The sequence below is a fragment of the Gossypium hirsutum genome, chromosome D12 (genome assembly GCF_007990345.1).
Source record: "Gossypium hirsutum isolate 1008001.06 chromosome D12, Gossypium_hirsutum_v2.1, whole genome shotgun sequence".
In the NCBI taxonomy this organism is placed as follows: Eukaryota; Viridiplantae; Streptophyta; class Magnoliopsida; order Malvales; family Malvaceae; genus Gossypium; species Gossypium hirsutum.
The window spans coordinates 4,027,185-4,053,262 of record NC_053448.1 but is presented as its reverse complement, the minus strand read 5'-3'; the positions used below and the strand labels follow the sequence as shown (position 1 = coordinate 4,053,262).

At 35.1% G+C, this 26,078-nt stretch overlaps 2 protein-coding genes and 1 non-coding gene across 4 annotated transcripts; 1 reads left to right on the top strand and 2 right to left on the bottom strand.

Annotated features, from left to right (window-relative positions):
- Window positions 1-1,233: 1,233 nt before the first annotated feature.
- On the top strand, window positions 1,234-6,161 carry LOC107945019 (BEL1-like homeodomain protein 6). Its single transcript, XM_016878826.2, has 5 exons — window positions 1,234-2,228; window positions 2,882-3,848; window positions 4,254-4,633; window positions 4,733-4,793; window positions 5,166-6,161. Exons 2-5 carry the CDS (start codon window positions 2,952-2,954, stop codon window positions 5,865-5,867), a joined length of 2,040 nt encoding a protein of 679 aa, XP_016734315.1. The 5' UTR covers window positions 1,234-2,228; window positions 2,882-2,951; the 3' UTR covers window positions 5,868-6,161.
- Window positions 6,162-6,455: 294 nt separating this feature from the next.
- On the bottom strand, window positions 6,456-13,744 carry LOC107945018 (protein CHROMATIN REMODELING 35). 2 transcript variants are annotated; one of them, XM_041108263.1, is made up of 7 exons: window positions 13,572-13,722; window positions 13,372-13,437; window positions 12,528-13,066; window positions 11,323-11,535; window positions 10,545-10,700; window positions 6,845-8,595; window positions 6,456-6,763 (listed from the first exon to the last, which is right to left on the bottom strand). In XM_041108263.1, exons 2-7 carry the CDS (start codon window positions 13,418-13,420, stop codon window positions 6,760-6,762), a joined length of 2,712 nt encoding a protein of 903 aa, XP_040964197.1. In that variant the 5' UTR covers window positions 13,421-13,437; window positions 13,572-13,722; the 3' UTR covers window positions 6,456-6,759. The 2 variants fall into 2 exon arrangements, with proteins under 2 accessions (XP_040964197.1, XP_016734314.1); XM_016878825.2 differs by having other exon boundaries at window positions 13,372-13,744.
- Window positions 13,745-25,458: 11,714 nt separating this feature from the next.
- On the bottom strand, window positions 25,459-25,565 carry LOC121224705 (small nucleolar RNA R71). The gene has a single exon (XR_005922450.1). It is a non-coding gene; the product is annotated as a small nucleolar RNA R71 (small nucleolar RNA).
- Between the last annotated feature and the right edge of the window lie 513 nt (window positions 25,566-26,078).

Below are 26,078 nucleotides of genomic sequence, written 5' to 3'. Positions count from 1 at the left end.
TTAATGGTTAACATGGTCAATGACGGAAACCGCTAACGAAGTGACTTCAATTGATTATTTTAGTTAATAGCAGGGGCTTAATTGGGTGTGGATTTAATACATGGACTTAATTTATTTTTTGTATTTTCTTAAGGGATTTTTTTGACATATAAGCCTATTATAAATTAATATATATATACTAATGAAACAATAAATGAGTTTTAAAAGATTTATTAAATGAGCTTTAAACAAATATAAACGAGTTTGTTCATGAACATAAATGAACTGAAAAAAATTTGTTTGTGATCCGTTTGTTTAATAAACAAGCCTCGAAATCTTGTTCGTGTTCATTTATTTAACTTAACAAACGAACAAAAACCTAAATAAATGACCATGAACTGAACCATTCTTGAATTATTTGTTGAACGTTTTGCCATTTACAGCCCCACATTTTGCAATGGGTTAATTGTTTTTTAGGTCAAATTATAGAGTAAATATTTGAAGACTAAAATATATTCCATGTCTCTATAGTCTTCGTACATTTGAAATTTAGTATTCGTACTTTTATTTTTATAAATTTAGTCCCTCTATTTTTCAAATTTAAAATTTTAAATCTAATTGTTAACACTATTAAATTCTTCTATTAAATTCGCTAGTGTGATATTTTGAAATTAAAAAAAGAAATACCCACTTACTTAATAGTCATGTAACAAAATAAAAGCATTGCAATGGATTGAATTTAACAAATAATTTTAAAGGTGTTTACAATTCTTAAAAGTTATATAAGCATTTTAATCAAATAAATTATTTAGGCTAATCAATGATATTGTAAAAGTTAAGATACCAAATTATATAAAAAAAAATTGAAGTATAAAGATTAGATCTTAAATTCGAGTATAGCACATAGACCAAAATTAAAATTTGACCATGGTTATATAATCTTAAATTTGAGGGTAGCATAGGGCCAAAATTGAAAATTTACCATTCTTCTAAATAATGCAAAAAGAAAAAGGAAGGTTACCAATTATATATAGATGAGGATAATATAGGGGTCAAATTTGAAATTGAGCCATTTTATATATAAAGAAAAAGAAAAGAAAAGTGACATGTGTCAACCAAGGAAGGTCTAAAGGACTTTCCTTAACTCGTCTTCAAATTTTCAACTAACACCGGCTTGTATTCAATCCTTAAACCATTTTTAACCTTACCCTTTATAAATAAAAAATAATATTTGAAAAGATTAAAACTTATGAAGATAATGTTGAAATAATAAAAAATAAAGGGGAGCAAACCATAAATAAAATAAAATAAAAGAACAATGGAGTCTAAACTAAACATTACTTAGAAGAAAAAGACAAGTTCAGTGATATGGGCACCTACTGCTGCGCCCTTCACATTTAAAATAAAATAAAATATTACACAAAAACTAGTAGCAGAAGATTAAATGAAAGAGATATCAGGGGGCAAAAAAAAAATCAAAGAATGGAACAGAATATGGGTTTACATGGTGGATATTGCAGCAAAAGGAAAAGACAGAGCTTCCATGGTGAAGATGAAGGATGAGAGAGAGAGGGGGGGTTTAGGTCCACCAACTGGTAGTTAGAGATAGAACTCTTTAACCAAACATATCCTCAACAACACCCAAAGAAGAAGCAGATCAAGAATTTGATAGAATAAGCAAAAAAAGGAAGAGAGAGATGGAGATCAACTAATACCAACTATTACAACTGGGTTTCAAAGCAAGAACCTCATAAAGCAAAAAAGTTTCCTCTTTTATCACCAATAACAGAGAAAGTTATCATCTTTTCAAGGGAAGAGATAAAAGGAGGAGGGGGGGTCTTGGGTTCACGTTTATGTATATGAATCTCTCACGTGGGGTTTGATGGATAGAGAATATATGATTAGTAAAAAAAGAGAGCCAAAAAAAGTGATATAATAATTCATTTCTTTGCTCTTTTCTTTATCTTCTTATTCCTCTCTCTCTCCTTTTCTCTGACTCTGAGTATGAATTATTATTAAAAAAGAAGAAGCTTTATTTGGGGGGGGGGTTGATTTGTTTTATAGTTTTAGTTGAGTGTGTGCAAAAAATTAGATGAAAAGTGAAGTGTTGGTTTGTTGTTGTTCTTCTTCTGGGTTATTGGGATAGCAAAGTGCTTGGGTTCTTAAGGATTTTGTTATCATCGGCGGATCTTGTGGTGTTTTGAGAATTCCTGTTCCCCACAACTCCCACAGCTGTTACTGGTTTTCAGGTTTTTTTTTTATTCACATATGCCTATATATATATCATTTTCTTAACCCAAAGAGATATAGAGCTTGTCTTTTAAATTCTTTCTTTTGTTCTCTTCTTTTCCTAGTTTCTGTCTCCATTATCTTCTATGTCTGGACAAGATGATCATCATAACAAAGTTGTTATTGGGATTTACAAATTCTGGTTTTGTCTTGTTTCTTTGATTCTTTTTACCTTGTTGGATTGCTCATAACACGTGCTTCTTTTCTTTCTTTCTTTTTTATCATGTTACCCTGGTTTGAGTTTTTGTTTGAAATATTCATGAGATTTTTCGTAATTGTTCTTTATTTGCGAGCTTATGCATAGAGAATACTTATATATGTGTGGTTCGTCTCTACTCTTTATCTGATGGTTCCATTGTTGATTGCTGATGAGTGTTCAAGCTTTGAACTCCATAGTTCACTACTAAAGCTTCTACTTCTAGGAACAGTCAACTGACTTCTAATTGTATAGATTAGTAGCATAGCATGAAATGCTGTGTTCTGTTCTATATGCTACCAAATTATGTATTTCATTGAGCCTAAGATAAGATGTGCGTATAAGATTTTCCTACTTAAATTTTGAATTCTATAATCTATATCATTCTTTTCTAAATATGCTCAAAATTATTTTCAGTTCATAGCATGATTGTGTAATTCGGCTTGAACAAGTGGGGTAGCAAAGTTTCAAGGTCCTGAGAAATATTATGGCTACTTATGACACTGGTTCTGATAATCAAAAAGATACTGCTCCAATGATCTATTTTAGAGAATCGATGCCTGGTTCATTTCCAGAGGCACCAGTTCTTCCTGGTAATGCGATTATGTATATGAATTCCGGGTCATATTTAGATGCATTTGCTGGGAATTCTCAGCAACAAAATAACTGCGTTGAGATTCTCGCTGTGGAAGCTTCAGATTCGACTCCACAGCAGCAAGAGATATTGTCAAACCTTGGTGGCTCACGTGTTGGTGACTTTGGTACTTGGAGGGATGGTAGAAATGAAATTCTAGTTATGCATCCGATGGATGGTACTGCCAGCATCCTTCACAGTGGACAAAACTTGCAAGGTCAAGGATTATCGCTAAGTCTTGGAACCCAAATTCCTTCAGGAATTCAAATGACTTCTATCCCCTATCGAAATCCCAATTCCACTTTTGCTTCGTTCTTGAGTCCTAATCCAACACTTACCGGAGAGGGTGGCAGCAGGACTAGCTCTTGTAGAGATGAACAGTCGAGAAACGCGGAATATGTTCCACCTGGTTTTTCTGGAGGTAACCAAGATTCAAATAAGGGGGATTTATCTGCATATGGAATGTCAAGTACTTCAAGAACTATTCCTAATTCCAAATATCTCAAGGCAGTGCAACAACTGCTTGATGAAGTCGTTAATGTTCGAATGGCTCTAAAGCAATGTAATGGTGAGAAAAACCAAAGCTCAGAAGACAACCGGATGAAGAGTTCCAAAGAGGATGATGGAGGATCAAAAAAAATGCCCTCAAATCGGCAAGAATCCTCCAATAACACTCCAAACCAGCTTTCACAGGCTGAAAAACAAGAACTACAAAGCAAGTTAACGAAGCTGTTGTCCATGTTGGATGAGGTAAGAGTCAGATCACTTCATTGTTTTGGATGATCAATTGGTTATAGTTGCTGTAAGACATTGATATGTTTACCTAATCTGCTCTTCAGCTTCCTACTTTATATGTAAGCTTTTCTTTGATATGCCGAGGAACTATTATATCCAAAATTAAGCTTTTCCTAGAATGTGGTTTTTTCCTGTTGTTTGATTGATTGCTGTAACTGAAATGACATAGGACTGAATACGATGATTGTTTCACGTGATTAAAATGACATATAGGTCTTTACATGAATCTCCCATATAATCTTAGCAAGTTTATGCATAAAGATCAAGTGGTCTTGGAAGGTGAATGAAGTTAGGCCTATTCGATTCTTTATTGCTTTTTCTTTTCTGTTTGCGTCTAATACTGAGAAGTTCTTGCTGCAGGTTGATAGAAGGTATAAACAGTATTATCATCAGATGCAGATTGTAGTGTCTTCTTTTGATGTGATAGCAGGGTGTGGAGCTGCTAAGCCATACACAGCACTCGCGCTTCAGACTATATCCCGCCACTTTCGGTGCTTGCGAGATGCTATTAACGGTCAAATTCGGGCAACACGTAAGAGTCTTGGGGAGCAGGATACTTCAGAAAATGGTAAAGGAGTAGGAATTACTCGTCTGCGTTATGTGGATCAGCAGCTGCGACAACAGAGGGCTCTTCAGCAACTTGGGATGATGCAACAACATGCATGGAGACCTCAGAGAGGTCTGCCCGAAAGCTCAGTTTCAATACTTCGTGCTTGGCTGTTTGAGCATTTTCTTCATCCGTAAGTTTGACTTAACACTCCTTTGTATTATATCAAATCTCAGATCTCCTAAATACCAATGCCTTGGGTGTGCTTATTTCTATTCTTGTTGTTGTCCAGCTACCCGAAGGATTCTGATAAGATCATGCTAGCAAGACAGACAGGCTTGACTAGAAGTCAGGTAATCAAAAACTGATCATCTTACTGACATAACACAAAGCAAATGTGGTTAGCAGTGCTTGTTAAACTTGGATTATAGCAACTTGTTTGAAGTAAGGAGTATTGACTTGAAATATATGGTACAAGTACGGATACAGCAACCTCATTGGCAAAATATGGCATATAAATTCTTCCAAATTGAGGAATAGTCAAATATTATATTATTGGACATGTTCCACCCACCTGAATCGAGTAAAATAAATTTATAATAGATTCATGTGTTTTGTTCTTGTTGAATTTTAGTAGTGATCATTATGCTCTCATTAGACAATATCCGTAGAGGACGATCTGTACGTTTCATGTTGATGCCTTGATGGTATTTATATCTGCTCAGGTTGCCAATTGGTTTATAAATGCACGGGTGCGTCTCTGGAAGCCTATGGTCGAAGAGATGTACAAGGAAGAATTTGCGGATGCAGAAATGGACTCTAATTCTTCATCAGAAAATGCTGTCAAAGCAACAAAAGGTGATACAAGGACCTCTGAGGATAGAGGTGAAGATGTGCAACAAAGTGAAAGTTCGCTGGCCATAGAGAGATGTGACACCAGACAGTTGGTGGATTCCAAACCCAACCCTGTTCCTTCTTTAGTTGATATGGCAGGACCAGTTACTGGAGCTGGTTTCCAGTACTTCACACGAGGAGAAACTGAAACCGAACATATGTTACTTCAGCTACGAGAGGAGCAGAGGCCCAATATTGATGATTCTAACCTGTTCCCTAATGCAATTTCTCATCCTGATGGTGATAGTGGCCGGATTATGGCAGTAGCTGCTTACCAGATGTCAGGGTTTGGTAATTTTGGAAATAGAAGCAGTGTCTCACTCACTTTGGGATTGCAGCACTGTGAGGGTGGTAATATACCTATATCAGGTGGAGGCCATCAAGATTTTGTTGCAATGAGAGGGGATGACATATGCAATCCTACTGCATCAACTATAGGAGCCGCCGAAACATCAGATTTTGAATGCATAAATCCTGGAAACCGGCAACATGGGTTTAGTTCCTCGCATTTGTTACATGATTTTGTCACATGAAATGTGCTTGACTTCTGAATTACATTGGTTAATCTTCATATCGTTCTCTCGAATCTAGAGAGCTAGAACCAGGTTCTGAACTTACCCGAAAAATTCATCTTGCTTGTCAAAGATGATGAAGTATAAAACACAGTTGTAATATAAATCATTTGTAAAGATACATGATTTTGGTTTAATATGTGAAGGAAAAAAGATATGTACAATTAGTTGCAACTTCAATATCGAAGAGAAAAGAAAAAGACTCCTGATTTGAAATAAAAGGTAGGAATTGACTTGTTTTATTCAGGTAGACAATGATAGGGGTTCTACTGTGTATTCTTTTTATTATTTTGGGGTCTTTCAAATTAGCTGAGCTGCCTGAACAAAATGCATCAAATTTCTGCATGTTGAGAAAACAACACATGGATAATGGATGCCCCTGTCAAGTAAAGTGACAGCTCTGAGCTTTCGTTTAACTAATGACTGAAGCGACCACTGATGAGGGTTTTTACATTTCATATAATTAAGATTCAATCCACAATTGATCAATCGAATTGAGGACAGCATTAAATTCACCTTGAAATGGCCAAGCAGATATGGGAACCTCGATTACTTAACCAAGCGCCTTCTCCCATTTCAAAACTAGAACACATAGTTTCATGTACAAATAGTAAGCATCTACTTGATTCCTGCCTGCACTAAAGATCCTTGGACACAAGGGAAAAGTCTCCAAGGACCGTCAAAAAAGGTCATTTCTATAGCAAGGAATCTATTCATATTGCTCTCAAGCAACTGCCTAGATGCTTTCAAAAGTTAACCGGGAAACATATCCAAAGACAGACTACAAAAGAAGAAATTACATGTGCAACACAAGGAAACTGCCCATGGCCGCCTCAGCCCATGGTCCCAGCATCTACCTGAAATATAGGGAAATTAGAAATTGGAAGGCAAGAACTTTGATAAAATAAATGAGAATATTGCTGCATAAACATACTAACCTTCTGTACAGATCCCTAATGTCTTCCCTTAACAACTGACTTTCCAAAAAGAGATCATTGCACGCGTTCAAATTAACAGTCTCCATATCAAAATCTCGGTTACCACAATACTTGTTCCACTCAAACCACATTTTTGCAATTAATTCCTTCTTGAAACAAGTACTATGATCCTCCTCCTCAGGAGAATCCCCTGCAACCAATCTATACGCGTACACTTTCTTCTTTTGGCCAGGGCGAAATGCACGACCTATTGCTTGGCGGGTCACAGATGGATTAAGATGGACATCCAAGATGATAATTCGGGATGCCCCCACCAAAGAAATTCCCTCTCCACATGCCTTTATAGATCCAAAGAAAACTTTGGCATCAGGAGAGTTGTTGAAGCGATCCATAGACCACTCCCTATGATCAGAGCTTGATTCACCCGTGATCGAGAAAACCTGAATTCCTGGTTGCCAACCCTTCACTTTCACGGACAATCTCTCTAAAAATTTCAAGGGGACAAGATACTGACTAAAAACAAGGAGTTTCTCACCAGCTGACTCACACAAATTTAACATATTAAGAAAAAATTTTGCTTTGACACCCTCTCTAACATCTAATGTGTTTAACAACTCATCCATCTTATCATCTGTTGTGTCAGAATTCTCAGAGAAAGAATTCAGTTTTGGATGGAGATAAACAGCACTACCAACAGATGAAATCTTGAATTTCCTTTGAAACCTTCTTAACTTGTGAACTTCATCCTTCTGTCTAGGACCAAGACTCAGCACAACAGTGAAATCAACAAGTCCAGGAAGCTCATCCAAGAAATCACCTTTATAGTAATGAAGAACTTTGCTGGTCATCTCACGCAGATCATGGATGACTGAGACTTTTCTCTCAAAATTTTCATCTTTCTGCAGTGTGTGCTCCACCAAATCATAAAAAGCTGCATCTGCTCCAGCTTTTAACTGCTTCTTCACCCCAGCTATATGCACCTTGCTCATTATCCGCTTAATTACTGATTTTGAAGTATCCAACCTAAGAAACTTCGGTCGAACAAGGTTCAATATGTTAAATACCTCTTTGACATGATTTTGATAAAGAGTTCCTGAAAGCACCACTTTTCGAGCTGTTTGCACTTTTGCAAGGGATTGTAACACATCGGTGTTCTCATTCCTCGGTGTGTGGCCTTCATCCAAAATTAAAATTGAAGGTGCTCTGAGCAGTATCTCTCGGCAAGATATAGAAGTCTGGCTGGTTCCACCATCACAAATTATGGTAGAGAACTGCTTGTATCCCAGAAAAAGGATACTTTTGCACTCAACCCACTTCTTCAAAACATCCAATTGCTGAGATCTATTATCTGCTTTCACAGTATAAAAATCAAGCAGTGGAATATCCTCTACTTGCCATGTTTCAAACTCCTTTTTCCATGTAGCCAAGATGCCTTTTGGAAGCACAACTAGTGGTTTAGCATGTGGATATTTGGCTAGGAAACTCTGCATGAAGCTGATTATCATAAATGTTTTTCCAGAACCAGGGGCATGTGCCAAGATGCAGCCCCCAGGGTTATCTGCCACCAAATTGCTCAGAAGAAAATTAAAGCCTTCTACTTGATGAGGTTTCATTTGCTTCATATGCCTTGGATGAGCAGTTATGCCAGTTACTGCTAAATCATCTTCAGAGAACTTAACTCCAGTTTCAATTGACTCTCTATTTTTGCCATTTCGAGGCTCAAATGCATAAGCATTTGTGCTCTTTTTGGCCTGCGTAGGTAAAGGAGAAAAAAGTTTAGATAATGAATCTTTCAGCTAGGAATGAGCTGACAAGTCCTATTAGTTGGATTTAATCAAACCTGAATAAATCACCAAAAAACAAATTGAGGTTGTGTTATTTAATGCATATAATAACAATGCCATATCCAAAAAGCAATCCAAATTTGAATTTGTGCATCTACTGATAAAACAAAAACTAAATGATGCAACACAAATATAGAATAAATTATAGAACACAAGGCACCTCCACAGGAGACAATAGAATCAAAATACCAGAGTTTAAACCTCATTTTCCACTGCAGCTAATAGACACAAATATAGTAGGTCAACCAAGTGTAACGGGGGTACAGATCCCTGCTACAAATTGGCTTTCATACTAGAATAAATTATCCCAGCCATAGAACTCTAGAACCAAGCCATTCACTTTTGGAAAAGCTTCAAAGATCACTTCATGGTGAAACAGCACAACTAAATCGGCACATCCAGGATGACTAATAGGTGGTGCTACATCAAAGTTTAATACTGGCACAAGCTACATTAAAATCCAGTTCAATTACTAAAGCATATAAGGGTGCATTTGTTTCATGGAAAATGTTTTCCGTATTTTCTTGTGTTTGTTTCATGAAAAACAATTTGGTCAACAGAAAATGATTTACAACTCAACAGAAAATAAGCCCTTTTTCCTATAAAATAACTTACCCTCTTGAAAAGTGCACCTCATTTTCTAGAAAAGAGTTATATGTAATTCTATTTTTATATAAAAATTAACTTAAATCAAGCCTAGTATTATTATATTAATAATAAATTTTACTTTTAATTTAAATTTAAAAATATTTGAAATATTAATACCAAATATTCTAATTATCAATATTATTAAACATACATATTTAATTATTTCTATTTAATAATATAATAAATTATTTAATATTACAATTTTATTTTAATAAAAAATTTAAAGTTTAAATAATATTATTCATATATTATTGAAAAATATTTATATTAATATTTTAATAATAAATATAAATTACAATTATAAATATACTAATAATAAATGTTCTATAGTATAAAGGTTAAAATATGCCAAAAGTCCATGTCCTTTTCACAAATTTGGAATTTAATCCTTATACTTTTATTTTCAAGAATTTAGTCCTACTTTTCAAATTCAGGTCTAATTGTTAATACTGTTAAAATTGTTTTGTTAATTTTATTGACGTGACATTTTTAAATAGAAAATACTCACTTGGTAATCAAGTAACTAAAAAAATCACGTATTAAACTTGAATTTAACAAAATAATTTTAATAGTGTTAACAATTGGATTTGAATTTTGAAATCTAAAAAGTAGAAAAAATAGAAGTACCGGGACTAAATTCTAAATTTACAAAGAGTACAGGTACTTATCACATATTTTAATCTAGTATAAAATATGAATATTTTAATTATATAAATATGAATATTTGTTTAAATCATGATTAGCTTCATTTATCCCTTCTAACTTTAATGTGTCAATATGCACTCTCATATATGTAATTTAAATTAAGTTGTAATTAAGCATTATTTATTATTAAGTTTATATATGATATTAATTTTTACAAAATATTATCTTATTATAAAATAAATTTTGATTGACAAAAAGAAATTGTATTATAATATTTTGCAAATATATTTTTGTCGTGTTTGTTTTACTAAGAACAACCTTTATAAAATGATTTCAAGAAAATTTGTCAAACAACAGACAAAATCTTACGCGGAATCATCCAAACACTAGAAAATATCAATTTTTCCAGAAAATCAATCCATTTTCCAAAAATCATTTTCCAGAAGATGTTTTCAACGAAACAAACACAGCCTAAGGCTAGAACCAAATTACAGATACTTAAAACCTAATTTGTAATATAATGCAGGGAAGTCATACTGCTCAATAGCATAAGCTTGACTTACCTTGTTATACTGGATGTCAATTATAGTCTCAATTCCTCTCTGAATGACCCCGCAAATTCTACACACATAACCAAGATCATCCTTCAAGACAAAAGAATGATCACAATCTTCGTCATCTTCCAGCATGTGCTCGTTTGAAGTATCCTCAATAGCATCCTATCAAAAGCAACATAAGTCATAAAGAATATAGGACATCCTTTCTAGGGAATAATATTGCCTGCAGTTTAATAATTATAACAACCTAAAACTGATAATTGTATATAAAACAAGATTTTTCTTATCCTTCCACGATGGTGGGAAGTATGTAGCAGATTCAAAAAATCTGACCTAAAATAATAAAAGCAACAGTTGTTTCTTATTGCCACAACCAAACAGTAATGAGATATTTTACACCAAAAAAATGAGAACAAGATGTTTAATCAGAACATGGTGTAGAAAACAAGATTTTTCTTCTTCTTCCACAACAGCAAGAAGCATGTCGCAGATTCAAAAAAGTCTGACCTAATATAATAGAAGCAATGAAGAGAGTAATAAGAGACGCATGCACAAATGTTAACTCAATACAGAGCAGCTAGAACAGATGCATGCACAAATGTTAACTCAATACAGAGAGTAATAAGACTTGACCATCTATTTCTGAAAAAAGCACAAGCATTGCTTTTTCAAAAGAAAGCAAATAATAATAATAATAATAATAATAATAATAATAACAACAACAATAACAATAAAGAAGACAACAAATATCCACCAATTAAATTTCAAGAGCAGTATAAAACACCTTGGAGAATTCTAATGCCATTGACATCTCCTGCCAAATATCTCCCAGACCATCATCTTCATTCTCCGTTTGAGCATCAACATCGTCTTCAACACCAACATAAACACCTTTATCCTTCTTGATATCAAATTCACTGGTTAGACTAATCTTCTCTTCCTTGTAAACTCGGTTACCCATAGACACCCCAAACTGAAACAAATTAGGCTCTCCAACCTAAAACACATCAATAACGCCAATCATTGGATTAAAAAAATAAAAAACAGTAAACATACAATTTGGAGTTAGAAGAGTACCATGGTACCCAAAATTCACTCAAGGACACATAAAGAGAGTATATAATATTTAAACACTCAAAATACCCATAATCAACCATTAATGTGGCAGGTACATCGAACATGCCTAAGATAGGATTGACTTGAAACTAGTAAAAACTTTAAGAGAGTTGAACGTAGATAAAAACATAATCAATTGAGGTTCTACAGCTTCGTTGTTTCATTATATTTATCTTTTCTATTTACAAATTTGACATAAATGGAATAGATTTAATCTCTCATCGTCACATAGCATATACAACTTCTAAAGTCAATAAACTTTAAAAATTTCCCGCAAACCAGCCATTTGCCCTTATAGCATCCCAGACAAGTGATGCAAGAAACATTACAAACGTGTTCTCAAACATCATTCCATTTTGCTCCATCTCAACCATATTGTTTACAATCAGGGATAGGAAGAAAGCATCATTGTTGTCCTGAGTCGGAAAGGCTTTAGCAACTTAATCTCCCCCTCACATACACATTACAAATACAAAAGATCACCTTATGCTTTCTACATAAGCAATAGGGCAAGATTTTATGGATGTGCTAAAAACTCATACTTAAAAGTTAAAAGGGCCTGAAGAGAAATTTCAGAGACTACTTCGAATATCTGAATGCTGTTTTCTTCCTTGTTTGATGGATAAATGCAAGTGAAGATAAATTAGACACGTAGGAAATTATACATGACAGGATGATGAGATTAAAGTTTGCATGATTATGATCCATGAAAAATGTAAAAAGAAAAAGAAAAATTCCTAGAACATTAAATTATTTTATAAAACTAACGAATGATAAATTCAATGTTCATATTCATTATCCATTCCTTTGACTTTTATGTTCTTTCTTCATCCTCAAACACAACTCAAAATCTAAATGTGGATAAGAACATACCTTTATCTCTTTATAGATTAAATTCCCAGATGGCTTCCTCAATACAATTTCCTGAACCGGATGTAGAGATCTAGGATTTCTATTGTCTTCATCATCTGAATCCAGAATCACTACTGGTGACACCGATGATGTGATGTCATTTCCAATAGAGTCATCCTCCAAGTCGATAAAATTATTTCGTGACAAATGGGAAAGTTGTCGACTTGGGACCTTTGAAGCCTCTTTCCTCGGGGTCTTTTCCACATCCGCCGACATATTTGAAAGACGAGGATGCAAAGCAAGTACCTTGCTTACCAATTGTGTATTCCTAGAAATAAGGGTTTCTACATCTTTTGTAACACTTCCATATTTACCACCAGTATTAAAAGTTTCAAGCATTTTAGCATATGCAAGTGGGTCACTGAAATCAATTGCATTCGGTAAGACCTTAGGTTTTGTCTTTTCATTGCCATCTTGAGGATTTGCAGCAGAGATGGTGCTGTCATAATCTTTTGAATCACTCGATAATCTTGTCCTTTTACAACCTTTAGAACAGAATTCTGTAGACGATCATAAAGAAAAAAATCAACATTATACGAAGACAATAAAATGGAAAAACTTAAAACAAAAGCTAAGAAATACCATATCAATGTAAGTAAATAGATAACAAATTCTAAAAGCAAATTGAAAATCCAGTAAACAGATTAATGGATTGAAAAAACAACCAAAAAAAAAGTAAAACTTTAGTAAAAGATGAGGATCACATACCAAAAGCTTAAAATATAGAATGAAAAAAATTTAAGAAAGAAAAAAGAAGCTTATAAACATATAATAAACCTTGGCAATTAATTAAATATGTAAATACCGTTTGAGATTCCGTAATTTGTAGGCAAAACCGGCAGGGGAGGCTCCATTCAATCAAATGCTGCAGCTAATTAGGGGGGAAACAAGAAAAACTAAAAGGAAATACCTTGAAAATATGAACAGGAATTGAAACTATGGAACGAGAGTTTCAAACCCTAAATCAGCACAAATTAGAGAAGAAATTAAAACTAAATAACACACTTTTTTTTTGGCAGTTCGAGTTGAAGAAATAAACAAAAACACACGCTAGCTGAGTTCGCAGTACATCTGAGTGAGTTCGAATGCAAAAGAGTACGTGAGAGAAGCACAGCTTAGGCCTGCTACCAAGTCTCGTTACTTTTGAAGACCTTTTTTTAGCTTCTGCTGTTTATTAACGTTTGAAGACGAACTGGGAAATGCTTGCCTGTATCTTGATACAGGATATAGAGGTATAAGCCTACAGATGGCGTGACTGCATTAGATAGTATTTTGGCATTATGACGTGGACCAATAACAAAGCAGCATATGGTGAGGCTACAAATAGAAATTGTCCCTCGAAAAGAAAGTTTCAGTTTTCGCATGGTGAGGCTAGTAGAAGCCTTTGACAACATTGTTGGCTGGGAGAAGAATATCGTTCATGGTCGTCATTGATCTCTCACTCTAAATAAAAATAATATACTCCAAATAAAAATCTATTTTTTATTAATGATTTTTAATTTAATATTAATTTATTTAACATAATTTTAATATGTCTATGATGGATATATATAATATTTATCTTTATATAATTTTGGTATATATATTTATTATAAAAATAGATATAGTTCTTAATTTTATTCTTTAATCTTTTAAATTTTGATTATTATACTTTATGAAAAGTGATAAGTTAATCCAATTGCTAACCTTATTAAACCTTATTGTTAAAAATTAATAATTTAATTATTTATCTGCAATGAATTAATAAAAATTAATATTTCAACAATTTATATGCAATAAACTAATAAAAACATTAGTCGTTAAAGTTTATGTATTTATCAATAACTAGAGTAACCTATTAGTTATCCTAAAATATGATGAATAAATTCTAACAAAATAAAGTAAAATAAAAATTAACTTTTGAATTTTTGTAAAATAAAATGATGAAATTCACAATTAAAGAACTGAAACTTATTTACCTAAAATTAAGTTATGAATAAAATCATATCAAATATTTAAGACAATTAAAAATTTAATTTAATTTGATTCATGAGTTAATAATCTTACACAATATTAATAATTAAAATAAAAACACTATACAACGAATCAAATAAACCTAATTAACAAATCATGAACAAGATCACATGCAAAAATTATGGTAACTAAGGGTTTTGTTTTATGTTTGGAATTTGGAATCTACAGGGAATTGTTATTTTCATCATTTAACTGGTTATCATATGAATACATGGCAATCATGTGAATATATAGTTAATAATATGTAATGTTGTAAAATTTAAATTTGTAATTAAATTAGTTAAATTATCGATTTTTGGTTCAATCGACTAATCACCAGTTAAATCATGAAAAAAAATTAAAAGTTCTTAAAATTCCATAAAAAAATTAGAAAAAATTCAAGAAAATATGGAAAAAAACAAATACAAATAAGTAATAATAGAAATATAAATATTTATTTTATAAATTATAACAACAATAATTAATATTTAATTTAGCTTTAACCTAGTTCAACTAATTTTCAATCAATTCGATAGATTTTTAGTGATTCAACTTAGGGGTGAGCGTTCGATCGAATTGAATTTAGTCGAGTGAAAAAATTTCAAGTTAATCGAGTTGACGAGTCCTATTTTATCATCCTAACTTGATTTAAAAAAAATTCGAATCGAGTCGAGTGAAATGAAATTCGAGTAGAGTCAAATTGAGTGAAATTATTCGAGTTAAATTAAAAAATTAAACATGTCAAAATTAAATCTTGTTGCAGTATAACTAATTCCATGTTAGAGCACATAAATTTGAAACCATGTATATTTGAAAACTTTTTCAAAGCAAAAAAAAAAAACTTTAATATGATAAACTTTAATCATTAATTAACTTATTTAGGTTCCAAAATTATTATTCTAATTTTTTTATTTTTTCAACTTTCTTTATATAATTTTTTTATTTTTTAATAAATTTTTAAAAATACAAATTTTGGATTTTTTATAAATATTTTGAATTTTAAAAATTATTTTGAATTTTTTTTGTAATTTTTGTTAAGAGGGAGACCAATTTGCTCATTTTCAAACTTAATAGGGACCAAAAGGGTATTTAGACTAATTTTTTGTTCAAATTAATTGAGTTATTAGCATCGTAAAATTCAACTCGTTTTGAACTCAAATTACATATTTGAGCTGACTCGAATAATTCGATTCAATTAACTGGAAATTTGAATTTTTTTCCGAATCGAATCAAGTTTACCTCGCTCTTAATTCAACTAGTTTTTACTTATTTTATGGTATCGGATAAATTGACTAGATTGTCAGTTCTTAATTCAATTGGCAATCTAGACTAGTTCTAGCAACTAAGAACCAACAATCATATGCATCCATATATACTAGTTTATTGAAAAAAATAAATTTGATATATTAAAAAATTAAATTAAATTGTTAAAATTAAGTTTAAAAGAGGAAATTAAGATAGAAAAATAACATATACTCTATACTTATATAAAATCTATGACAATTTGATAGATGGCTCGTGTTATTCTCAATAGTAAAAACATTCCTCATAAGTTTTGGGCAGAAGCTATCAATACAAGAATGTACATTACCAATCGTGTGCGCTTGAGGTGAAAGACGTGTATGAATCATTATGAGTTATAAAAAAGAAGGTGTAATACTATTTTACTTGACTCGATCGTCGAGTTCGAACTACAGTGTGTCACATTTATTATCAGAGCAACTGCAATCAATTCACACTTTAACTATACAATTTATATGATAATTATCTGACAATAAACATTTAGTAATCATACTAAAGAAAAACTATATTTGTTTTATAAAAGCACCTAATAATATACAATAAATCCAATATATATTTTTCTACTAGAATATAAGGTATAACATTTAATTAAAACATCATCCAACTACCACAAAACTTAATCTATTCGGTGTTGGGAAATGTGCCTATTTTGTAGTAAACATGTAATTATTTTTATGTATTTGAACGATGAATAAATAAATAAAGTTAATTTCTCATTTCACTGTTATATCTTTTGTGTTTTTGTCTTTCATGTTTTGCATGCATAGCGAAATTGTGACAAACAAATATTAACTCATTGATTGTCTAAATTCAAATTAATGATAAGTGGCATTGTAAGAACGCTTACATTACGAGAAAGACAACTTACCTCAGTAGATAATCTAAACAAGTCTGTAATCCCGTAAAAGAATCAAAGTAAGCATTTGATTCAAATGCTTAGAAAGATTATTTTATCGTTTACAATTCCAATTGGGGAGATGCTATGGGTAACGTACTACGTGAAGATCCACTGTTTTAACGGCGCTGACAATAATGCCCTAGGAGACCCACCAGTACCACAGCTTCCTGCAAACATTCAGATGGCTTAAAACAAAAGAACTTTAAAGGATTATGCTTTACCAAGTTTGGATATGGTCCAAGAAAGTATAGCAAGGCCGACAATTACAGCTAATAATTTCGAGATAAAACCAGCTATGATTCAAATAATCTAGAATAATCTGCAGTTTAGGGGCATTATAACAGAGGACCCTAATCACCATTTAAAACGGTTCCTTCAAGTCTGTGATACTTTTACGTATAATGGGGCCACTGATGATGCTATTCGTCTTCGGTTGTTCCTCTTCTCCTCGATTGATAGTTGTAATAAGGCCCAATCGGCCTGGGCCCACATAATAAACCAAAACAAAAAATAATAAACAGGCCTACATTTTACACGGCCCAATAACCCAAAACAACCCTGGCCCAAAGCAAAATTAAATAAAAAAACCCTAAGCCCTAAGGAGCGCCGCAGCAAGCCCGAATGCACCCAGCAGCCTCACGCCGCGCCCAACGCCTCCAGCAGTTCCCAGGCACCGCACGTCACGGAATCGATCACCCCTATTTGTGAAATAGGCTCATGTCCAGAAAATCGTTATTTTTGAGCAAATTTTTTGAGCAGTTATTTTAAGTTTCTCTTAAACTACACCTGCATTTCATTCATGACCATATTGCACCAAACAAATTCCTGAATCCATATTGTTTTTCATACTTATAACAGGTCCCGCGATATCAATGATGCGAAAGTCACTCTTACAAATTTAGAGTCTCCTTTTGAACGAAACATGTGTTTAGAGGGATCGCATGATTTTGAAGACAACGAAGACTGTGGTTTGTCTCCTGACTTGTTGAAGATGGTAGAAAGGGCCGAAAAGCAAATCCTACCTCACAGGGAATGAATAGAAATTGTAAGCTTAGAGGAAGGTAAAGAGGTGAAGATCGGATCGGATATCTCTGCAAAGACAAGACAAGACCTCATCGAATTACTCCGAGAGTTCAAGGACGTTTTTGCATGGTCATACCAGGATATGCCGGGGTTGAGTACCGACATTGTAGTCCATCGTCTCCCTATAAGAGAAGATTGCAAGCCAGTGCAGCAAAAGCTCAGAAGGATGAGGCCTGATATCGTGTTGAAGATAAAGGAGGAGGTCCAAAAGCAGTTGGATGCCGGATTTCTGCAAGAAGTCAAGTATTCTCAGTGGGTGGCTAACATCGTACCAGTTCCAAAGAAAGATGGAAAAGTACGAATGTGTGTGGATTATCGGGATTTGAACAAGGCTAGTCCAAAGGATAACTTCCCATTGCCCCACATCGACACATTGGTAGACAATACTGCGGGCTTTTCATTGTTTTCCTTCATGGATGGTTTTTCTAGGTATAATCAGGTAAAGATGCATCCCGAGGACATGAGAAAGACTACTTTCATTACGTTATGGGGGACGTTTTGTTATAAAGTGATGCCGTTTGGATTGAAGAATGCAGGAGCGACATACCAAAGAGCCATGGTAGCCTTGTTCCATGACATGATGCACAGGGAAATCGAGGTTTACGTTGATGACATGATCGCGAAATCTAGAACAAAGGGCGAACATGTGCGAGTCTTGAGAAAGTTATTCTTAAGATTGAGAAAGTTCCAGCTCAAGCTTAATCCAGCGAAGTGCACTTTTGGGGCCAGGTCAGGAAAGTTGCTAGGCTTCATAGTCAGTGAAAAGGGAATTGAGATTGACCCAGACAAAGTCAAAGCAATACGAGATTTACCTCCACCTCGCACTCAGAAAGAAGTTCGAGGTTTTCTTGGAAGACTGAATTACATCGCTAGGATCATTTCACAACTGACTGAGAAATGTGACCCTATATTTCGTCTTCTGAAGAAACATAATCCTGGTACTTGGGATGAAGAATGTGAAGAAGCTTTTAACAAGGTGAAGCAGTATTTGTCTAACACTCCAGTGCTATCACCACCTAGCCCGGATAGGCCACTGATATTGTATCTGGCAGTATTTGATAATTTCATGGGGTGTGTGCTAGGCCAACATGATGAAACAGGGAGAAAAGAAAGAGCGATATATTATCTCAGCAAGAAATTCACTGACTGTGAAATGAGATATTTGCCGATTGAGAAGTTATGTTGTGCCTTGATTTGGGCAACCCGAAGATTAAGGCAGTACATGTTATACCATACGACTTGGCTAATCTCAAAGTTAGACCCGTTAAAGTACATGATGGAGTCAACTGCTCTGAATGGGAGGATGGCCAGGTGGCAGATCTTACTGTCTGAATTCGATATAGTCTATGTGAGTCAAAAAGCTGTAAAAGGGAGTGCAATAACTGACTTTCTGGCTAGCAGGGCTTTGGAAGATTACGAACCGCTAAGTTTTGAGTTTTCGAATGAGGACTTGTTGTATGTAGCCGCTACTGAAGAAAATCTCCAAAAAGGTCACAGTTGGAAGCTAAACTTTGATGGAGCCTCGAACACTGTAGGCAATGGAATTGGGGCAGTCTTAGTATCCCCGAATGGTGATCATTATCCTTTCACTTGCAAATTGGATTTCGATTGTACAAACAACATGGCAGAGTACGAAGCATGCATCATGGGTATTCGTGCAGCTATCGAGCGAAGAATCAAAGTGTGAGAGGTCTATGGAGATTCGGCATTGGTGATATATCAGCTCAAGGGTGAGTGGGAAACGAGAGATCCCAAATTAGTCAGTTATCGAAAGTTGGTCCTTGAATTGATTAAAGAGTTTGAAGACATCACTTTTTGCTATCTCCCACGATAGGAGAATCAGATGGCTGATGCACTAGCTACTTTAGCCTCCATGATCAAAGTAAACAGACATAATGATATGAAGCCTATCCAAATGAGTATCCATGAAGACCCGGCTCATTGTTACAATATTGAAGAAGGAGAAATTGATGATAGTCATTGGTACCAAGATATACTACGATATGTAAAAAATCGTGAGTATCCTGGCCAGGCAACGGAGAATGAAAAGAGAAGTCTGAGAAGACTAGCCATTGATTATGTCTTAGATGGGGAGATCTTATACAAGAGGGGAAAGGATCAAGTTCTGCTAAGATGTGTGGACACTGTGGAAGCAAAGAAAATCTTGGAGGAAGTCCATGAGGGCATCTGTGGAACGCATGCTAGTGGTTTCACAATGGCCAGACAGATTATGAGATTCGGGTACTACTGGTCCACCATGGAAGGGGATTGCATCAATTATTCCAAAAAGTGCCATAAATGTCAAATCTATGGTGATAAAATGCATGCACCTCCTTCACCTCTTCATGTCATGACTTCTCCATGGCCTTTCTCCATGTGGGGTATGGATGTTATCGGGCCAATATCGCTAAAAGCTTCAAATGGGCATCGTTTCATATTCGTGGTTATTGACTACTTCACCAAATGGGTAGAAGCTGCTTCGTATGCTAATGTTACAAAGTCATCAGTCAGTAAGTTCTTGAAGAGAGAGATCATATGTCGGTATGGAATGCCTGAAAGAATCATATCCGACAATGCGCTGAACCTGAACAACAGCTCAATAGCAGAAGTCTGTAGTCAATTCAAGATCAGACATCATAATTCATTGCCGTATCGCCCAAAAATGAATGGTGCAGTGGAAGCGACTAATAAAAATATAAAGAAGATTGTGGGAAAGATGACTGAGACTTACAGAGACTGGCACGAGAAATTACCGTTTGCCCTCCTTGCTTATCGAACGTCAACCAGGACCTCCACCGGGGCAACGCCTTTCTCCTTAGTTTATGGCATGGAGGCAGTCTTACCCATCGAAGTTGAAATCCCTTCTCTCTGGGTTTTGTCTGAGCTACAATTGGATGAAGCAGAATGAGTTCAATCTCGATACGATTAGTTGAACTTGATAGAGGGAAAGAGGCTAAAGGCTATTCAGTACGGTCAGATGTACCAGAAAAGAATGATGCGAGCCTACAACAAGAAAGTCCGACCCAGAGAATTTCACGAGGGGGACCTGGTGTTGAGAAAAATTCTTCCTCTACAAAAGGATTTTAGGGGGAAATGGATGCCGAATTGGGAGGGTCCTTATGTTGTAAAAAAGGCCTTTTCTGGAGGAGCCCTGATCCTGGCTGAAATGGATGGGAAAAACTTGCCTAATATGGTAAATTCAGATTCGGTGAAGAGGTACTTTACTTGAAGAAGGGAGGGAACCAAGGTGAAAACCCGCAAAGGGCGCTTTGATTCCAAAAAAAAAAATGGAGAGGCTAGGGTGAAAACCCGCAAAGGGCATCTTAAGACCAAAGGGGATTTGAGTTGAAAACCCGAAAAGAGCGGCTCAAATTTTGATTGTCGCGTGGTAGTCTTGTTGTACCTAAATCGGCAGAAAGGAATAGACGACATCTTGGGGCATCAACAAAATACTATGAATTTCCTAAACACGTGTTGAATTCAGAAGGGTCTTCGAAAAGCTGTATAGAGAAATTAAAGCAGAGATATCTGGGGCACATGTTCATAATATTTGTATTGAATTCATTGTTTTAGAATATTTCATTCTTTTCTTTCAATATAAATGTCCCCAGATAATTCCTCTATCATTGACAATCCATCGCGAGCTATGCTCCCAAATTAATTTTGTTTTATTCATCATTATGGTCTTCTCGCAAGCATGTTGTATTAGAATGACGATTAATGGACTAGTAAAACTTTCACAAGGGAAGTTTTTCATATTACTCTAGAAATCTTTAAACAGCTCAGGAACCTGAAACAGGACTATTGTTTAGACCTTCATTGGGTTAAAAAGGTCGGGGATATCTAGGAAGACAAGAGTCAAGATTAAAATTTTCAAGTTTTGACGAAGCATTGTTGCCACAAAGGAAGCCTTAATGAGCAATAATGACTTTAAACATTTAATATTCATTTTACATGACATAACATTCAAGTGTCATTCATACACGCCTAGTTAGGAACATTTGATTCATTTGATCATGACATCCTAATCATTAGGCATAATTAGGCTCACAAAGTGAGTCATACAGGTCATGTTCCACAGAGAGCAGATCGGTGAAATCATAAAGCCTTGTCTCCCTGAATAACAATTGAGCGGGTTGAAAATTTAAAAGATTGAAGCCACAACGGCGGATCTTACTTCTTTAGCAGTGCAACGAAACAGATGGAAGCTACGACATTGGATCTGGTCTCCTTGATATTACACTTAAAAAGATTGAAGCCACAACGGCGGATCTTACTTCCTTAGCAGTGCAGCGGAACAGATTGAAGCTACAACGGCGGATCTGGTTTCCCTGATATTGCAATTAAAAAGATTAAAGCCACAACGGCGGATCTTACTTCCCTGACGGTGCGGTGGAACAGATTGAAGCTACGACGGCGGATCTGGTTTCCCCAACATTGCAGTTGAACAAATTGAAGATTACAGATCTTATCTCCCTAAGCAGTAGTGGAGCAGATCAAATATGGCAGATTTTACCTCCCTGAGGTTGCAGTGGAGTATATTGAAGCCAGTAATTCTATCTCCCCATACTGGTGGTGGAACAGATTGAAGAAAGCAGATCTTGTCTTCATGCAGTGGCGTGAAGTAGATCAAAGAAAGCAGATCTTGTCTTCATGTACTGGCGTGAAGTAGATCAAAGAAAACAGATCTTGTCTTCATGTATCGGCGTGAAGTAGATCAAATACAACATATTTTATCCCCCCATACTGGCGGCAAGTAGAGTGAAGATTACAGATCTTATCTCCCTAAGCAGTAGTGGAGCAGATCAAAGATGGCAGATTTTACCTCCTTGAGGTTGCAGTGGAGTATATTGAAGCCAGTAATTCAATTCCCCTGGTTGGTAGTGGAATCGATCGGAAAAAGCAGATCTTGTCTTCATGTATTGGCGTGAAGTAGATCGGAAAAAACAGATCTTGTCTTCCCATACTAGTGGTGAAGTAGATCGAAGATACAAGTCTTATCTCCCTGAAGTTGCAGTGGAGCAGACAAAAGTAACCAATCCTATCTCCTTGAAGTTGCAATGGAGTGGATTAAAACCGCAGATCTCATCTCTCTGAAGTTGCAGTAGAGCAGATCACATTAGATTTACCCTTAAGTCGTAACGGAACAAATTGAAGCTATAAGTCTTATCTCCCTGAAGTTGCAGTGGAGCAGATTAAAGATAGCAGATTTTGTTCTTTTGAGAAGCTACAACATATGAATTCTATCTCCCCGACATTCCAGTAGGGTAGATTGGAGCACCAGTTCCTATACCTCTGAAGATGCAGTAGGAACGAACGAGGCTACTTAAAGAAGAGAAGCGTTGAAGAAGTTGAGGCTCTGCAGGACTAGGCACAATTGGGTCATGTAGTCTTTGCTCTATTCCCGTTACACGAAAATGGCAAAGAGAGGCAGCTGTAATAAGGCCCAATCGGCCTAGGCCCACATGATAAACCAAAACAAAAAATAATAAACAGGCCTACATTTTACACGGCCCAATAACCCAAAACAACCCTGGCCCAAAGCAAAATTAAACAAAAAAAACCCTAAGCCCTAAGGAGCGCCGCAGCAAGCCCGAATGCACCCAGCAGCCTCACGCTGCACCCAACGCCTCCAGCAGTTCCCAGGCACCGCACGTCACGGAATCGATCACCCCACGCGCGCCGTTTGCTCCACTTTCACCTGCGAAAACGGACACAAAGAGTCCGGAGAAAAAAAAAAAGCAAAAAATAGTATTTTTGTTTCTTTTTTCGGCCTATAAAAGGCCATCTTTTTTATATGTAAGGGGGACGGATCTTTTGAGAGAAAGAATCAGAAATACAAAAGCAGCGAAAATTTGTTTTCTTTCGAAGGTGATTTCTTTTTTGTGTCAACAGTAACTATTATTCTACATTTTTTTTCTTTTTTTTTACACTTTTTTTGTTTCATTTAAAATAACAAACAAGAAGAAAAAGAGGCTTACCTGAGTTGGGGTCGGAACCGGTGCCGGACTTCGGGCCGGCCGAATCACCTGAGAGGCGGCGCGAGTGAGAGGCGGCGCGAGGACGCTAGGGGTGAAACCCTAGCAGAGCAAAAGAGGGGCTGTGTTTTTTTTCTTTTCCTTTTTTTCATTTCGGTTTTAAATGATTTTGAAAAGGAAAAACATTATTTTAAATGACATGCAAAACGGCGCCGTTTCGTCCAGGCCCTGACCCGCGCGGTGACCCGCCCGAAGGGGAGGATCCGCGCGCTCTGACGTCACATGGTTTATTTGCGTAATTGGCCCCTCCTGTTTGCAGCGCATTTCAATTAAACTTGTTTTGCTTTTTTTAGAAATTGGGCCGCACATTTATTTTTGTTTCAATTTGGCCCCTTTGCTGCGCAGCGTTTTGGAAAGACGGGATAATTTCCCTTTTGGTCCTTCGTTGTTACGCGCGTGTTCAAGTGGACCCTTTTCTTTTACAATTTTATTCAAAATTCGCCCATTTTTTTGTTTTAAGTTCAACTGGGTCCATTTTAGTTTTTATTTTTATTTTTATTTATTATTATCTTATTTATTATTATTGTTACTATTTTCTTTGTACATACGTGGTTCTCTTATTTAATACATATATACATTTTCATAATTTCTTAATATTTTTTTATTTTTATAAATACATTTTTTACAAAACATATATCTTTTATCTTTTTTTTTTAAACATTTGTTTTACTTTACTTTTACAATTGTATCCACATATTTGTAAATTTATTTGTATATTATACTTACTTGTATATTTGTAAACATCTATTCATACATGTTTGAAATCAGGGTATCCGTTTCATGTTATACCTTAGCCCCTTTTAGCCTCCCTTTTAAAAATATATTTTGCTTTTCTCAAAGTATTTAAATCATCATATTTTGTAAATTCCAAAATATTTGGCATTCATAGTTCTCGTGAGAGGTCGTGTCCTAACTTACTGGATCGCGATTATTTTTTCGATGAATTTAGAAAGCCAAGTATTTGTTTTGCAATAAATTCGCAAATTTTAAATAAAAAACTTATTCTCGGGAATTCAAAATGTTGGGTCCTAACTTACTGGTCATGACATTTTCTTCTCGAAATAAGAATTTTCAAAAACAAAAGGCAATATTCGGGTATTTTGAAGATTTAAAAACATTGTGCCCTAACTTACTGGGTGTGGTGTTTTATTTCTTTGAAATAAGAATTGTCTTATTATTTTAATCCATTCATGAAATAAAAAGTTTCCTTTAAAAATCTTTTCAAATTTTCGACACCAAGACATTAAATAATCAATTTGGTACCGATTTTAGGCGTTACGAGGGTGCTAATCCTTTCTCGTGCGTAACTGACTCCCGAGCCCATTTTTTCAAATTTCGTAGACCAAAGTCATTTTTAAGGTGAGCTGATCACACCTTAATCAAGGATCGGTGGCGACTCCAGTTTTCGTTTTTATTTTTAAGTCAAAACTAAAAATTTTTTATTTTTTGTTTTAAAAAAAACGGTTTCGACAATAGTGTTTTTTCTTGGTTAGACTTGTAGGCACAATGGTCTATCACGACATAGGATGAACTCGTTAGAAAGTTCTTACAGAAGTTTTTCCCGATTGGCAAAGCAATATAACTAATAAGGGAGATTGTTGTTTTTAGATAGATGGAGGGAGAAAGTTTCTATGAGGCATGGGAACGATTCAAAATGTTAATTCAAAAATGCCAGCACCATGGATTTCCTGAGTGGATGTGACTGTAGGTGTTTTATAATGGGTTGGTTTCAAATGCACGATTTGGATTAGACGGAGTAGCGCAAGGAGCCCTTATTAATAGAATGTACAAGGATGCGTACAAGATCATCGAGAATATGGCACTAAACTCGTGCTAGTGGCCAATTGAACGATTCACATATGGTCAGAAACCTGCTTCGGTAAAAGCTATCCAAGAGAATGATAAGGATCAATAGTTAGTGGATAGACTCAACCGTATCGAATCGGCTTCTACACCGTCTATGCATAGGGGAGACAAACTACTCTTCCACTATATCAACTACCTTGCCAATGATGTAAATTACGTCGGGAATAGGAGTGGAAACCTTTATTTGAATACATATAATCCTGGCTAGAAAGATTACCCAAATCTGAGATGATGAGGAAATCAAGGAGCAGGTAATAATTTAAATCAAGTTAAAAATATTAATTACCAACCTCCTTATTTGTAGAAACTCCAGGATAGGGTCAACCTAAATGA

Excerpts from the sequence above, each read along its gene's own strand:
- LOC107945019 (XM_016878826.2), top strand. The coding sequence starts at position 2,952 with ATGGCTACTTATGACACTGGTTCTGATAATCAAAAAGATACTGCTCCA. Across the intron at positions 3,849-4,253 it reads TGTTGTCCATGTTGGATGAG|GTTGATAGAAGGTATAAACA; the intron begins GTAAGAGTCAGA and ends TTCTTGCTGCAG. Across the intron at positions 4,634-4,732 it reads TTTGAGCATTTTCTTCATCC|CTACCCGAAGGATTCTGATA; the intron begins GTAAGTTTGACT and ends GTTGTTGTCCAG.
- LOC107945018 (XM_016878825.2), bottom strand. The coding sequence starts at position 13,420 with ATGGAGCCTCCCCTGCCGGTTTTGCCTACAAATTACGGAATCTCAAAC. Across the intron at positions 13,067-13,371 it reads AAATTACGGAATCTCAAACG|AATTCTGTTCTAAAGGTTGT; the intron begins GTATTTACATAT and ends GATCGTCTACAG. Across the intron at positions 8,596-10,544 it reads TTGACATCCAGTATAACAAG|GCCAAAAAGAGCACAAATGC; the intron begins GTAAGTCAAGCT and ends TTACCTACGCAG.